The sequence below is a fragment of the Bos javanicus genome, chromosome 24, assembly GCF_032452875.1.
Source record: "Bos javanicus breed banteng chromosome 24, ARS-OSU_banteng_1.0, whole genome shotgun sequence".
In the NCBI taxonomy this organism is placed as follows: domain Eukaryota; kingdom Metazoa; phylum Chordata; class Mammalia; order Artiodactyla; family Bovidae; genus Bos; species Bos javanicus.
The window spans coordinates 33,094,317-33,111,285 of NC_083891.1; the positions used below are offsets into that span (position 1 = coordinate 33,094,317).

The window sequence follows — 16,969 nt, forward strand, 5'->3', positions numbered from 1 at the left end:
TGAGAGGACAGAAAACAGAGATTGGGCGGCTCTGAGGCATCGCCCACTGCCACGCTCCGCCCGCTCAGCTCTCCGATCACAACACTGTCAGGCCACCGCGTGGCGCCGCCCCCAGCTTTGCCAGAAAGTGCCTAGGCACCGATTCCTTTGGGTAACTGGGTTTGGAAAGAGAACTTGCTCGGGGTGCTAAATGGGTCCGCTGAGAAGTGGGATCTTAATTGGGAAAACTGTCCCCACGCACCCCGATTTGCTAAAACCTTCTCGCCCTCCCATTTCCAATCGAGGAATGACAAAAAGGGGAGAAAGGAGTTAAAGCATCAAAACCACACACTGTTGCGACAACCCCAGAAATATCCTTCCCAGGCCAGATTCCAAATGTTCAGCTCTACCCGGGTCTCAGAGTCCCTGGCCCCACGCCGCCGCTGAGGAGGAATTAGAGCAGAGAGGGTACTGGGAACCGGCTGTGACAAGAAGCGGTCGGGGCCCCCACTAGCCCCGCCCATTCCCCGCCTTCTCCCCGCCCTCACCCTCTCCGGCCCCGCCCCAGGACGGGCTCTGGGCTCGGAAGGTTCCACCCAGAAGTGGGAGGAGCCGACGACGCCTTCGTCTTTCCTGACCTGCGCGCGCATCCCGCCGCAGCCGGCGCCTGGTTTCCTCCCTCCGCGGACGCGGGAGCCGGAGACAGCCCGGGGTGCCGAGCCGAGCCTGAGAGCCGAGTCTCTCCGACATCCGCCGCCCGTCGCCGCGGCAGCATGAGCGTGCGCGGCCCAGCCTTCGGCCTCCTCCTGCTGCTGTTCTGCCCGGCGCAGGTGAGTGGCCGCCGGCGACCCGGGCAAGCTGTGGGGGACGTGGTGGGGCCGCGAGTCGGGGAGGGCGGCGGTCTCTGCCGCGACTCCGATGCCTTTCTCCGGCCACGTCCTCTTCCCAGTGGTCTGGAGGACGGTGGCAGCTGGGGGCTGCCTGTTTGACCTGTTTTGAGCTCATTTCATCCGTGGTCATCTGATTTCTGGGTTTAGGATGTGGGATCAAGAAGGGAGGAAGAAAATGAGTAGAAAGGGATAGGATTATCATTTTAACCTGCCTCCCCACCCCCCTTCATTCTGCCATTTGTACAGGAATTCTTTATAAATTTGTTTAGGAGATCCGACTTCTCCCCTAAAGAGGAAGGAGAGTGGGGAGGTAAATAAAGGTTAGTCTGGCACCAAATCGGAACTCACCTGAGTGCTTCACATAAGGCACCTTGGTCTTCCAGAGACGGCAAGTTACTTCTTATCCGCTCCCTTTACATCCATGGGAACGGAGGCCCGCAGGTGCAGGGGTTAATTGAATTTCGCCTTGTCACAAACCTAGCGGTGTAGAGGATGGGCCTGGAACTCCCAGTCCTGACTCCTTGGGTCTGCTTTCCTTGCTTTGGTAGCCTTGGGCGTGAGCACCTCACTGCTATTTGTGTATCTACAGTTTTCTCCTTGAAAACTGTGTGGTTGGATGTTGTGGGGGATGTCTAAGGATCTAGTGCTGATTAAACCAGATCCAGTGGGAATCCCGAGCCCTGGTGCCCACTCATAGGCGTGTCTATGATGAGGGTGTAGTGAGTCACAAGGGAAGGCTGATGAAGGGGTTCCCTGCACTAGAAAAACCTCTCTTTGAACTATATCGTTCTCAGCAGGGGTTGGGTGAGGCTGACCTGGGAAGGGCCTCCTGTGGTGGGGTGGATAGGGGGTGGCCAGCCGTGTGGGCTTCTGGAAGAGCACATGTCTGGTGCCTGGTGGGGAGGAGAGGCAGAGAAAAACAGGTTTTCGGAAGGTGGTTTGGAATGGGGTCAACCCGTAGACCACCTGCTAGCTCTGTGGCTTTGGGCTCATTACTCTTCCAAGCCGAACTTTTACTGAAGATAAACAACACATCATAGGATTATTGGGATTCTTAAGTAACATGGTGTATGGAGGGGCCTCATCACAGTAGTAAAAACTCAAAGAATGGTAGCAGTTATTTGCTTTGAAAATACAGCTGTTTGGTTTCCTTTAGGTTTTAGGTCAGGATCTAAAAGGCAGGCTTCTGGTTAAGTAGCTTTAACTTATCTCTGAAATTGGTCAGTGCCTCTCCTCCTAGGACTTCTGGGGTAGGTCAGAGGTTGGTCACAAGTTACTTGCAAAATTCCTGGAACCCTTGAGAAGGTTTGTGAATTTGAATTGAAAACACTTATATTGTATTTAAGATTGGCTCCCTCAGGCTGAAAGGTGACCCCATTCCTGATCTCCTTAGGAAAAACAGTTTTGATGGCTTAATTCCTACCTAGGCCTCATTATGGTCCAAGTTCCTCAAGAGAAAAAAAAAAAAAACTTTAAAAAATTACAGTCAGGAGATAGACCATCATGAGGCCTAGGTAGGAATTAAGCCATTAAAACCGTTTTTCCAAAGGAGATCAGGAATGGGTTCATCTTTTAGCCTGAGAGCATTGAAGAATAAGCCTCTGAAATGGGAGCGAATGTAGGTTATCTTTCCCAGTCTCCCCCATTCCTTGATTGATGTTGTGATCAATCATTTTACTAGCATAAGTAATCAAGGGAAATGAGTTTTTTAAAATTATTATTATGATTAGCAAGTGGTTAAAAAGAAGACAGCTAGCTGAATAGGTCTTTGTATTCCTTCAGTGTTTGTCATATCACCCAGAACAAAGAACTCTCTTTCCTGGGTAACCCTTCCCCTCTTTCCGTTCCTAAAAGGGACTCTTGTCAGGGTGTTAATGGATGACACATTACCTGTCCGGAAGCCTAGAGTGGGCCATCTCTAGCCTGATCTTGGGTGCTTTGTCTGCTTTTCTCACCCACAGCTCTGTGAAGGGTGTTAGCTCTCTAGCTAAATAAACAAAGTGCTGTCAAAACCCTGCCCATCTTCCAAGGTCCAGTTCAAAAGCTTCATCATCTATAACATTGTTATTCCCAACTAGAATGCCTTTCCTCTGAAGTTCTAAATGTTCTTTATTTAAATGGCTGCAGCAGCTTTTGGTGTTTTGTTGTTGTTTAGTCACTAAATTGTGTCTCTGAGACCCCATGAACTGTACCCGCCAGGCTCCTCTGCTGTGGGATTTCCCAGGCAAGAATACTGGAGTGGGTTGCCATTTCCTTCTCCAGGGAATCTTCCTGACCCAGGAATTGAATCTCTGTTTCCTGCATGGCAGGTGGTTTGTTTACCACCTGATCTACCGGGGAAGCATTTATAGGCTGGCACAAGACTTGGCATTAAAAGACCTGGTACAGATCTTGATGCGTCCTCTTACCAGGAGTGGTCTTGGGCAAGGCAGCTGCCTCCTCTGTAAAATGGGTTAACAACTCTGCCTACCAGATGATTCATATTTAAAGTTCAGCAGATGTTCCACTTGGCCAATAACGTTTCACAGCCTGTTCCTGGCTCCAGTGTGGCTTCTCCAAAAGCCAGTGATAGATCAGAAGTGGATTTAGCCTGCTGGCCCAACCCTTGGTTCTATTGTCACCTTGTGTGAACATTCCTTAGGGGGGGGAAAAAAACACCTGGGGACGGTATACACCCCATCCGCTTTCATGGTTTTATTTGATCTTGTGGCTATTGAATTATTTTTCAAACTCGTAGTTGCTGGAGCTTATCTAAGACCAAACTAGTAGTATAACCTCGAGCAAGTCAGTTAAACTGCAAGCCCAGGGCTTATCTATAAAGTGAAGACTGGCTGAACCCATCTAACTCTAAAATGTATCTTAAATACCCATCTGAAGGCGTGCCTGGTGCTCACACAAATTATCATTTGTTATGTGGATACGTTTATCCCAGATTGGCTATAAAACAGAACTCCAGAGAGTTGTGTCAGTAAAAGTCAGACCAGTCCAGCCTCCACCCCACGTGTCCTGTCATACTTATTTGATCTGCCTACCTGACTCCAAAGGATACAAAGCTTAATCTCTGGACAGCATTCTCCGGGCCACCCCCTCCACCCTTGTCCTGGGTTATCCTGACTGGCCACACCAGCCCTGGTATTCCAGCCCTCGCCAGAGCTGAAGCTGGGCGTGTCTCCAGATTCTGCCTGGAGCTTTCCTCATCCAGGACATCAGCCGAGGTGAAGGGACCCGGCCCTGCGCTCCACCTGTGTGGGCTGGCCAGGTTACAGGCATGGGGCTGGGGACAGTCCTGGATCCTGAGGAAGTGAGTCAGGACTTGACGGCTCCCTGGAGTTGTACGTAAAGGGTAGTCACTAGTTATGCAAGTGAACAGTCCTGTGTAGCAGGAGGGGCATGGTAGTGGACGGGCCAGCCCATCCCTGGCATGTTGTCACAATCTAAGGATACATCATTGTACAAGCCGAGCTGGAGTTCAAACAGTGCAGCAGCTGTGGGATGGGCATGGTGGGGGGACGGGAGAGACTACGCCTACCTTAGCATTCAAAACCTTGGTTCTCATTATTGGTTTTGTCACTTACCAGCCAGGTGACCTTGGAGAATCCTCTCTGAGTTCTAGTTTTCTTACCTGTAAAAGTCTGCGATGCTACTCCATAGGGTGTCTGATAAAGAACCCAGGGGAGGAAGGAGAACTCACTCAGCTTTATGCCCAGAACCTGGTTGATGTTCAGTGAGCAACTGAACATGAGTTACTTAATAGCCTAAAGTATAGGATTCTGTTGCTGATGATCAGAGCTTCTCCACGTGATAAGATGTGCTTTCATGGAGCTCCCAATTAGAGTCTACCAGAGTTGCTGACACATAGCAGCTGGGGCATTTTTTTTTTTTTTTTAACTGTCCTGAGCTATTCCTATTATTATCGAAAGATGCTTCCCTATGCAGTCACATATCCATTAATTAAATTTTAGAGCATGTTGTGAAATAGCCATATAGCTTAACCTTTAAAAGCAGAGACATCCTAGCCTTGTACTAAATTCTGGGTTAAAGCCGAAGTCACTTCTTACATAATCCAGTCAAGCTCCTTTAACTCACCGTGTACGTTTGGATGTTTTCTGAATCAGGGAGCACTGGATGAGATATTAAGATTTCAGAGGAAGTATAACCCCCAAGCTCTGCCCTTTAGGATTCTACAGTCTTACAGGGGAGCCAAGACACCAGCAAGAAAATACTCTTGCAACCTCTGCCCACATACACAACTTCTCCATTCTCATAAGTATATGAATTCTGTTTCATCCTGGAGCAGGAGCCTGCAAATTAGTTGTGGATGGTTTTCTTGGGACACACCCATGCCCATCTTTTACCTGTTGTTTGTGGTTACTTTTGAGTTACACCAGACAAGATTGAGTATGTACCACAGACACCTTAGGGCTCACAAGCCTACCATATTTAATATGGTATCTGGCTCTCTTAGGAAAAGTTTAGGAGTTTCCCTGGGTGGTCCAGTGGCTAAGACTCTGTGCTCCCAATGCAGGGGGCCTGGGTTCTATCCCTGGTCAGGGAAGGAAACCCCGAGTACTGAAACTAAAGAGTCCAAATGCTGCGACAAAGATCCCATGAGCCGAAACTAAGACCCAGTTCGGCCAAATAAACACGTATGTGTGTGTGTATGTGTGTTAGTCGCTCAGTCGTGTCTGACTCTTTTTGACCCCATAGACTGTAGCCTGCCAGGCTCCTCTGTCCATGGGATTGTCCAGGCAAGAATACTGGAGTGGGTTGCCATTCCCTTCCCCAGGGGACCTTCCCAACCCAGAGATCCAACGCAGGTCCCCCACATTGCAGGCAGATTCTTCAGTCTAAGCCACCAGGGCAGCCCAAATAAATAAATATTAAAAAGAAAAAAGAAAAAGTTTATCCATCTCGTCCTGGTGGATCCACAGGGGAGCTTATGGAACGGGCATGTACAGAGCTCTGGGTGCAGGACGCCTGGTGACTTGAGCATTGAGGAGGGATGCCCATGAGCACCTCTGAGGCCACATCTGAGGTTTGCTCATCTGTAAGTTGGACATAATAATAGCACCACCTGCCTCTCCCCAGGACCGCTCACATACCAGGTGAAAGGAGTCAGAGTTAAATTCAGTGTTGGCACTGAGTCTTGGGTGAGGCTTGTAAAAAGGGAGGCTGTCCCAAGATGTGGGGGCTGGGGGAGACTGAAATCTGTGGAGAAAACAAAGAACAGCAGACAAGGGCTAGAGTCTGTCCTTGGGGACCTGGATAAATACAGTTAGTTCAAGTAGAGCCAGTCATGCAGGGTAATCGAGATTGTTTGAGAATATGTATTTAAAAGTTAATCCACTGTGTTTGAGTAGGTGCATCTATATAGGTTTACCTTTTGGGGAAATTGAAAGCCCGGAAGACCACGATCCAATACATCAACATTTGTTAAATCTGAGGAATGGGATAGGGGTGGAGAGCTGAGGGGGGCGCCCCCTGTTATCTCATGTATACTTGTGATGTCTGAATAATTGTGATCGGTGGGTATTCTGTAATTAAAATCTATGATCATTTATTTTTGACTTTTTAGGAATTGGTCAAGTGTTTAAATGCTTAAATAAGATAGTTCTTGTGGTCACGAGTCACCCTGTAAGAGACTGGTGGGTGCCCATGAGATGAACTGGGAAGAATTATCCTTCTTTGGGCTTGTCCCCCCACCCCACCCCCACTGCCCCCCTCAGTGGAGCTTTTGCAACATTTATTACTAGAGACGCTGGGTGTGTTAGTGACATTCAGACCCATGGTGTTTCAACTGATGTAATTAAACAGATTACTCTGTTTAATCTCAGTATAACCAAGAACATGCTCTCTGCAGTCCTTGCCACTGGACTTTTCTCTTAAGTGGTGAAGGACATCTGAGCTCTTGTTTTGTGTCAAAATACACATAAAGTTCACGGCTTTAAAGTACAGTCAGGGACATTAGGTATATCACATGTCGTGCAGCCACCACCAACCATCTCCAACACTGGGCTCACATGCAGTCTGGTGCCCTTGGAGCTGTGTGTGTGTGTGTGTGTGTGTGTGTGTGTGTGTGTGTGTGTGTGTGTGTGTGTGTGTGTGTGTAGTTGCTCAGTTGTATCTGACTCTTTGCGACCTCGTGTGTGTGTGTGTGTGTGTAGTTGCTCAGTTGTATCTGACTCTTTGCGACCTCGTGTGTGTGTGTGTGTGTGTGTGTGTAGTTGCTCAGTTGTATCCGACTCTTTGCGACCTCTTGGACTGAAGCCCACCAGGCTTCTCTGTCCACGGGATTCTCCAGGCAAGAATACTGGAGTGGGTTGCCATGCCCTTCTCCAGGTGATCTTCCCTACCCAGGGATTGAACCCGGATCTCCTGCATTTCAGGCGGATTCTTTTCTGTCTGAGCCACCAGGGAAGCCCCCCGTTGGAGTCCTGGCAGACCTCAAACCTTGGTGACTTTCAGTATCAGCAGGATCTGCCCTTCCTCAGGAGAGTGTGGGTATGAAGCAGCAGCAGGTGTTCTTGTATCAGTAAAGGCAGCTCTCACCAGGCACCTTGCCTTTAGAAATCACGTGGTTCCCTGGGAAGACAGGTATGTGGCCTGTGCCCAAGCCCTTGGTCTGGGTGTCGGCTCCTGCCGCCCTCACATTCCAGGGAATCTTCCAGGGATCTCAAGGTGCAGCCCTTGTCTTTGTTAATAAAGTCCTGGCCGATGGAGTGCTGTGGCCATTTGGAGACCGGAAATTCTGATCATTAGGACTGCAGCTAGGTTCTAGACTGGCTGCAGAGATGAGTACGGCCCAGTCAGTGGTCCATAGAGGAGTGACCCCGGTGCAGCATAAGGAGTAAGTGCTCCGGCTTCCAAACCAGCCAGGCCTGGCTCTCCCATTTCTCAGATGTGGCCTCAGAGGAGTCACTTTACCTGTGTAACCCTCGGTTTCCTCATCTGTGAAATGGTGTTATTTTAGTACCAGATTCACAGACCTGTTGTGGGGTTGAGCTGACGGGGGCACCCTTAGCCAGTGGCTGGCAGCTGGGTGCCGTGGGGTGAGGGTGGTGGAGGTGGTGCCCGTGGGGACAGACCAGGTGGAGGGAGGTGGTGAGGTAGACAGAGGAGGCCTGTGGGCTCCCAGGGGAGGGTTCAGAGAGGGCAAGGGTGAGGGAGACGGCACCAGGGAGGCTTCCCAGAGGCTGGTGGGAGAGGACCCGGAGCTTTAAACCCTACTGAAGAGGGCCTGGTGATGGAGGAAGGATCGGTTTCCTTGTGAGCATCTCAGCTGTTGTGGTTGGAAGTGCAGCTGGAGGGGGTTGGGGGCGGTTTGAGAGGGGAAGGAAATGGGACTGCCTTTATGGGAGGAGCAGGTGAAGGGACCAACGTGGAGATGAGGTTGAACACGTGGGCAAGAGAGGGGCCAGGTGGTGGAGATCCCCGGAGAGGCTCGGGACCATGGCAGCAGCCGGGCCTGGGGCAGAAGGAGGTGCTTGGGTTTCAGCTGCAGTTGAGCCCAGGGGAGGCGGAGAGAGAGCCTGGAGGTAGGCACGAGGCCTCCCCCACTGGTGCAGCCGTGCAAGTGAGCTCAGAGGGTTGCCTGCCTGCACACAGGGTGGGGGGAGGTGATGCCAGAGCAAGGACCTTCACTAAAGGGTTAATTGTATCTTGTTGAGAGTCTGTTTCTGGAACTAGAATGTTCTGGTTTGAATCCTGCCTCTGCTGCTCTTGGATTCAAACTCTCTGCCTCTGTTTGTTCACCTATAAATTGGGCACAATAATAGCACCTCCCTGGACTTCACTGGTGAGCCAATGGTTAAGACTCCAGGCTCCCACTGCAGGGGACAGGGGTTCTATTCCTGGTCGAGGAGCTAATCCCACCTGCCATGGTGCAACCAAAAAAAGCAGAAGAAAAACCCAACAAAACACTGCCCTCTCGCTCATGCTGTAAGGATGTGTTGGGTCCATAAGGTGAGAGCAGTTAAAGCAGTGCCTGACACCCAGCAGGTGGGCTGTGAGCACCTTTGGGCCCCTCTGGTTCATGCTTCTTCAAGCAGATTACTTGGGAAAGCAAACCTAAGAGCAGTGACTCGAGCCCAGTTTTTTCCTGGCCTGGAAGAAGCTTCAGGTTGTTTATTTTGTTCAGGTCTTTGAACCTCTTTGGTGAAGTCCCATATACTTCTCGGAAAACCTGGAGAATAATTCCTTACGTTTGATGGGTGGTTCTTTCTGGCTTTCTAAGTGCTTTCTCATTTATTCCTGAATTCAGTCTGCCTACCTGAACTGTGACGTAACCGGGGTTGGGGTGGTCAGGAGTGAGTAGGAGGTGGGAGACTCCTGCTCGGCACAGCTGGGTGACCTTCAGCGGGTGTAGCTGGGCTCTGCATTTATTGAGGATCAGAGCCCAGGAATCCTGACCTCCCACCCCTCAAACTCGTTCTCCACCCCCATCTCTTTTGCCTGGTGGGTAGAAACACCTTTGCTTTGAAACAGATGGTGTAGATTATGAAGGATGATGTTGTAAATAGGACCCAGACAGCATTGGGTCATCTTTATTGTCCTGTAGAGCGCCGAGTGCTGAGGAAGGGGAACTTAGACTCCAGATACCCGTCTGTTAGTCATGCTAGAGCTGTGGTGTTTTTTTTTGACTGGATTCCTGTCACTCCTGCGGGTGATAAGCCAGAGTGCCCCTTGGCCAGCACCTGCTTGCCCTGTTGGTCTGTTGAGAATTCTGTGCAAGAGGGGTGGGGTGGGGTGAGAATTCCAAGGGGCGGGTCCCTAGTATGTAAGTTACAGGTCAGCATCAGTAGTTGTCACCCTCCTTGGCTTACTTGCCTTTCTACACTTCAGTAGATGGATGATGGCCTTTTAGTGGAAAACCCAGAATCGGAAAGAGCAGTACTTTTCCTAGACCCGCTGGGTTTACAGACAAAATTATGATTCTTTTTATATAGGAATGGTGGAATTTTGTGAGTTCTTGCCAAAGGTTTGGGACGTGGCATTGCTGAATGCTTGTCACTTCCTCATTTGTATAAGTTCCCTCCCTCCCTTGTGGCCTAAACCTATGACTTAATTAATCAAGCTGGGGTAAGTCATAATTGCTGGTTTAAAATATGGAAAGAATGAATCCAGAGACAAGTCTTGTGGGCCCTTAGATTTCGCCCCCAGTACCCCTCCATCTCCCGCCTGCTTTCCCTCCCACGTTTTCAGGGCCTGTTGCGAGGTTTGTGTCTTTTCACCCGGGACCAGCACTGCTCGGCTCCTTGCGGGGTGTGTGGGCCACGTGCCCTTGTCCTTGCAGACAGTTCACTCTCTCGCATCTGTGCCCATTTTTCAAAAATGCTTTCCCGTCAGGCACCTCGGAAGCCATGGTTACTTCTCAGCAGCCGCTGTTTCCCTGCAGGACAGCTGACTGCACAGTCATGCCAGCCGTGACCCTGGCCAGCTTGCCGGAGCTTGGTGGCCTTGCTAATGAGATGAGTCACACTCGCGCACCCCCCTGACTTTTCTGATGCCATGTGACTCTCACATGGGGAATAGGAGTGGCCCTTGAGAAGTCTTTATGCAAGAGGTTTTACATTTTTTCAAGATTCTGAGGTGATTAAAGTATGCACATACAAGATACTCATTCTTGCTCCTCCTCCTTATGGGTTGTTTTTTTTTCCACATTACTCATGGTGTGCTGATATTAATTAACCTTAGCAGATATGGAGCTGTTCTTTCATTATTTACACCTGACTCAGTTCCTTATCCTGATGTGTAAAAATAGAGCCTTAGTAATCATAGACTTATAATACTATCTTACTTTCTTCTACACTGATTGATAGTGATTCTTGTATGGAACTGTCGCTTCCTCTTAATAAATAATCTAGCAGGAAGTAGAAGTCATGTAAGTAATTTCTATTACTTCCTTTGCTGACTTCACAAGTCCGTTTTGGACTTTGCTGTTGTTCATTCACTAAGTCGTGTCCAACTCTTTTGCGCCCCCATGGACTGCAGCATTCTCGGCTTCCCTGTCCTTCACTGTCTCCTGGAGTTTGTTCAGACTCTTGTCCATTGAGTTGATGATGCCATCCAGCCATCTTATCCTCTGCCTCCCGCTTCTCCTGCCCTCAGTGTTTCCGAGCCTCAGGGTCTTTTCCAGTATGAACTCAGCTCTTCATATCGTGGCCAAAGTATTGGAGCTTCATCTTCAGTACCAGTCCTTCCAATGAATATTCAGGGTTGATTTCCTTTAGGATTGACTGGTTTGATCGCCTTTCTGTCCAAGGGACTCTCAAGAGTCTTCTCCAGCGTTGAGCTTTGGGTTTATTTTAATTAATGTTTTTCGAAATGTTCAACTATCCGGTGCTTCTGGCTTTTACTTCGCTTGGCAGGTACTGTTGGAAGCTTCTGTGAATGAGGGCGTTTTTTGGTGTTGAAATTCGTGTTATCCCTGAGGCCCTAGTGAACCATTTTCTGTTGACATTTGCAGGTATTTTCACAGTCCTGCATTTGGTATGGAGAGTGTGGAATTGCATCTGGAGATAAGAGATACAACTGCAGATATTCTGGGCCACCAAAGCCATTGCCACAGGATGGCTATGACCTAGTGCAGGTGAGTGAGTAATCTTGGGCTTTGGGAACACAAAACACTAATCAGAGATCCTCTGCAATTACACCGTAGATATTCCCCGTGGGGTGGGGGTAGAGGTGGAATGAACGGGCTACTCTTGTCCCAGATTCTTACCTCTAGCACAGAGAAGATAACATACTAACTCTGCAGGCGTCATTTTTCTGGGGTTGATGATACCTTGCTCGTAAAGTTTCCCAGTAGCAGGTTACTACTGAGGGACTTGGTCTTGGTACCTCGCATGTTGCTCTTTGCAGCCTCTTCAAAATACACTCAGAGTTAGCCCCTTTTGTTTCTAGACGAGGCTGCTGAGTGGCTGTGACTCACTTGTCCTCTGTTCACTTTAGAGGTTCCTCCAGTTTCCACCGAGAGCCTGTGACCTTTGACTGCCGCCAGGAATCTGTTTCTTGTCTCTTTTACCATCCCTGATACACAGGGATATTAGAAAAGAACTGGAAAAATCCAGGTTAAAAGACTGGCTTTAGAGGCTGCAGTTATCTAAAATCCAGCTGACACGGTAGCAGGTCTTCTGGACTTATTTCCTTCTTCCATCACAATTTTTAAAGGCATTTAACTTTTCCTGGAGTGACTCACAGAAAATAGCATTCTGGTTAAACATAACCAAGTAACCTAAAAAGAGGTAAAATGATTGTCAAGGAAAGAAAGGAGCTTCCCAATAAGAAAAAAAATGGAAATGTCTGTACTGCCTCTACTTTTGTGAATTGCTGGTTATCTAGAGGAAATTTGATCGCCTTTTATTTTTTTATTTTATTTTATTTTTTTTAGGCCAATTCTTTTTGGAAAGCACATTTAATTCACTGTTGCACAACTCAAGACAGAGGAGGTGGTTAGGAAGTCAGGAAGGCATTTAGGTCAACCAGGAATACTTAACAAAGAGAAATATCTTGAAATCATGGATGGTCTAGGAATATCTGAGAGGTAAAGAACTTGACTTCTTAGGTGACAACTTGTCAGCAATGTTCAAAGTTTCCCATTTTTGTCCACAGACCCTGAGATTGAACGTAAAATATCTCCAAAAGAGCTCAGAACAAATAACTTCTTTGGGCTGTGTTTTCTGATACTAAAATACTATTTAGGGGTTCACCCTGCTGCTCTTGCTGCTAAGTCGCTTCAGTCATGTCCGACTCTGTGTCACCCTATTTCCCCCTGACGTCAAAACTGACTGCTATTTGCTAGCTCATGAACACAGCTATGGTTTCTCCCCACATACAAATGTACTGATCTTCAAAGCCTGTAAGCCTTATTCCAGAAGCTCAGAAAGATTCCTACTAATTTTTTCCTCCTTAGAATACAGTTTTCTCCTCCTTTGGTACCGTTTCTTCATATAAACCATCTTATTTAAAGAAAATGACTGCCACGTCAATGGAGTCATTTCTCAGGAGCCAACAGTTAGAATTAGATTCTAAACTTCCTGGATTTATAATCATCTCTTCCCATTTATCCCTCTACAACATTACCATTCCCTACGGGAAGGAGTAATCCATGAGTGACACCGGGCTCAGATATCTGCCCCATTCTTAGGAATGGATACAGAACACACATTTCAGCTAGTTTCTTATGGATTCCTCTTCCCCAATTCATGGATTAAACCATGTGCAAAGTGAAAAAAGAAATAATAACTAAGTGGAGTTAAGTGCTATATCAGGAGATGTAACTGCTAACAAAAGTTGGGAAAGGGTGTTCTCAGAGAAGGTAGAATGAGGCTTTTTTCATTGAGAAAGGTGATATGGGGTGCCACCTGCTCTTGCCGGAGCCAGATCTCCCAAATGAAAAAACAAACAGTATCAACATCCCACAGAATCTTGACTGCCTATTTGATGCCACAGTAAGTCCCAGCATTATGGAATGTGGATACTGACAGAGACCTCCTAGATTGGCTAGGCCAAATCCATCATTTTTCAAACTAGAAACCTGAGCCCCAGAGAAGACTTGCCTTAATTAAGGTTAAAGCTCCTTAGCTGCAACACTGAGGTCAGGACCTAGATTTTCTGATAATCAGACCCCTGTTTTTATAGGCCCTTCACTTTTTCTCAGGGAATGGTGGTGGTGGTTAATGTGGAACAAATGTAAACACCGATGGAGCAACTGCTTTTGCTGCTGCTGCTGCTAAGTCACTTCAGTCGTGTCCGACTCTGTGCGGCCCCATAGACAGCAGCCCACCAGGCTCCCCCGTCCCTGGCATTCTTAAGGCAAGAACACTGGAGTGGGTTGCCATTTCCTTCTCCAGTGCGTGAAAGTGAAAAGTGAAAGTGAAGTCACTCAGTCGTGTCCGACTCTTAGCGACCCCATGGACTTCAGCCTACCAGGCTCCTCCGTCCTTGGGATTTTCCAGGCAAAAGTACTGGAGTGGGGTGCCATTGCCTTCTCCATGATTGCCTTTTAAAAGAATTCTGCAAGAACTTTGCAAAGAGGTGTGTCACCCTTGTGTACCTAAAAAAGGATGATGTGCATAAAGTGGTCTCCTCTTTGAGGAGTGTTTGTGTTTATTCCACTTGGCTACTCTGATGTTCATGTTTTCTCTCCTGAAAGGAACTCTGTCCAGGGTTCTTCTTTGGCAATGTCAGTCTTTGCTGTGATGTCCAGCAGCTTCACACACTGAAGGACAACCTGCAGCTGCCTCTGCAGTTTCTGTCCAGGTGGGTTGACCACTAGGCATGCAGAGAAAATGGGTTTAAAAGTTAGTTCTTGTTTCATTTTAAGAATGCTATCTTAGGACTTCTCAGAGATAAAGAAGAACTTTTGATGAAGTAGTAATGATGAGACTTCGTTCTCGCTCTCGTTACACTCAGAATTGCGACTTGGTTTGCTTCTGAGATGTCTTCACCCCAAAGGGGACCTGCACTGCGGTCTGGGGCCTTTCAGACTTGAGCCCCTTCGCACGGTGGAGAGGAGAGGTTCCGGGGATCCTGCCCGGGTCTCTGCCCCCAGACCCTCCTCCACACAGTCCTCTGCGTCGCCTCCCTCCCCTGTTTTGCGCGTGGTTCTCTCTTCCTCATTGGAGCCTGCCTTTGGTGACTGTTCACAAGCCTAATCTGGCAGAGTCGGCTGGTTTTGTCAAAGTCAGTTTGCTGCTCACTGTGTTCTCTGTGGCCGGGGCAGTGAAAAGGGCCGCATAATAGATGTTCTCCAGGCTTACCCAGCAGTTTTCAAATGTGAGAAGAGTGAGCTGGTGGTGGCCTTCCGAGCAGCATGTGTGAGCCCCCATGAAGGTGGACGGAAGGCCACGTGCTTCTCTGTGCTGGTGTCACTGCAGGTGACAGGGCTCAGGCGGGCGTCCTTGTTTCTTGCCAGATCTCCAGTTGGCAGTGCAGAGCGGAGAGCCATCCCTCTGTATGTTCTGCCAGGACAACATACAATGTAGTAAATGATCTAATTAGAGCATTAGAGTTGAGACTCTAATCAGGCCAGTGTATCTTGTGGAAGGAAATCTCATGGCTGTTGCTGGAGCCAGGTTGAAGCTGTCATTCGGCCAAATACATTTATTTAGCATCTGCTCTACATGAGACATTATGGGCATCTACATCAAAAGATAGCCAAGTATTTCCCGTGTCATCAGAGGTAGCAAAGCTTTATTTATAATAGCAATGAGATGCTAATACAGAATATTGTGCAGCTGTCCAAACTGATAACTGTAGAAGTTAAACGGAGTAACACGGAGAGACATTTGTAATTTATGCAAAGTGGTAGGAAGCAGTGCACCCCAGGAGTGATTTCTGTTCAGGTGGTGTAATTGTCATTCCTGTCTGTCACAGTAAAGCGTGGGACTCCTGAAAGCAAGTCAGTGTGTGTGTCTGCTCCTTCACTAGACGGGAGGCTTTTGTTTTATTTTTGGCCACACTGTGCAGCGTGTGGAATCTTAGTTTAGTTCCCTGACCAGGGATAGAACCCATGCCCCTTAACATTGAAAGCGAGGAGTCTTAACCACCAGACCACCAGGAAAGTCCCACGAGACTGGCAGCTTTGAAGGCCGAGACCAGACCGTCCTCATTCTGTGTCACGTGTGGTCATCTGGATAGGAGCAGATTGGGGGGCAGTCTTGATTGGTTGTGTTGCAAGAATGCAAGCCTGATGAAGCAATAGCTTTTGCGGATAACGGAACTAAAGGGAAAGACAGAGGTCTTCTGCCGCATAACCGGTCAACATTAGAAGCTTCACAGCGGACAGCTTGTGGTTCTTATGAAAACTGGGTGCTTCTGAAATGCATGTAGCTGGCGAACACCACTGCTTTTCTTTTATCTTCTCTAATCCTGGGGAATCCTCTTGTGTTTAGAGACGGCCTAAGGTTATCTGGGGCTTGAAAGAGAGCCCTTCAGTAGGTTATGAGATGAAAGCACTAATGTGTAAATCTCCTTTTTCCCCTTTTTTATTCTCAATCAGAATGTCACCATGGTAGTCCTAAGTCCTTTTGGATTCAAAATACAGGAAACATGACCAAATTATAAAGTGCAGGATTCAGAGAGCATTTGTTTCTTGAAATTACATCTGGGCAGCACAAATATTAGTAATTAGGGTGGTTTTTAAAGATGTGTCTTTATTTTAACATGAGGTTTTAGGTTTGGAATTGCTGGGTTTAATATGTCCTCATGGTAATCCATTTGCCAATTTATAATAAATTTTAAATAGTCTTTGTGTATTTTAAATCATCTTTTTGCTGGCCCTGTTATCCACGAGATCATTCAAAATAGTTTGCTTTTTCTTTAGATGTCCATCCTGTTTTTATAACCTAGTGAACCTGTTTTGTGAGCTGACATGTAGCCCTCGACAAAGTCAGTTTCTGAACGTTACAGCAACTGAAGATTATGTTGATCCTGCTACAAACCAGACGAAAACAAATGTAAAAGAATTACAGTACTATGTTGGAGAGAGTTTTGCCAATGGTAAGTAAACTTTTAAATTATCCCTCTTTTATATTTGATATCAGGACAGTGGATCAAGTTGTCCTGTCAGCTCTGTGAAAAAGGGCAGTTTTCAGTTCCGTTAGCACTGAAATGCCAATGGAAATCTGAGTTGTTGCTTTGCTTGTCTTCTGGGACTTGAGCTACAACCTATGAAATGATCTCCTTAAAGTATTTGCTTTAACTCCTTCCTAACTATAAGTTCCCTTATAGAAATTTTTAGTTTGTGCAAGTTTATTTCTATACATTTTAGGAACCATTTGGACTTTGGTTCTGTTGGACATGAAATGCATAACTTCATGAGTTATTGCGAGACTGCAGAGATGGGGGGTGGAAGGGAGACCTAGTTGGCAGAGGAGAGATTTTGCCTGTGAAGAAAGCAGTCACCATAAGGGAAAGTAAACAGGTGTGACAAACAGGAGAAGGATATCCCAGCAACTGAAGCTCATAGGGCAGTCTGAAAAAGACCATGTCATGTTTGTTGAAAATGACTGAAATGAGAGTTCTGCAAGAGTAGGACCCTAGGGAAAGAAAATGAACAGATTAGAAACAGAACCAACTGGAAGATCCAGTTAATGAGA

At 47.5% G+C, this 16,969-nt stretch overlaps 1 protein-coding gene across 1 annotated transcript in view; it reads left to right on the forward strand.

The window, feature by feature from the left end:
• Positions 1–502: 502 nt before the first annotated feature.
• Positions 503–16,969, forward strand: part of NPC1 (NPC intracellular cholesterol transporter 1) — a 49,285-nt gene continuing 32,818 nt past the window's right edge. Inside the window, exons 1-4 of the mRNA XM_061399756.1 lie at positions 503–809; positions 11,335–11,457; positions 14,023–14,129; positions 16,195–16,370. Coding sequence (XP_061255740.1) covers positions 753–809; positions 11,335–11,457; positions 14,023–14,129; positions 16,195–16,370 — 463 coding nt within the window. The 5' untranslated portion in view covers positions 503–752. The remainder of the gene's footprint in view (positions 810–11,334; positions 11,458–14,022; positions 14,130–16,194; positions 16,371–16,969) is intronic.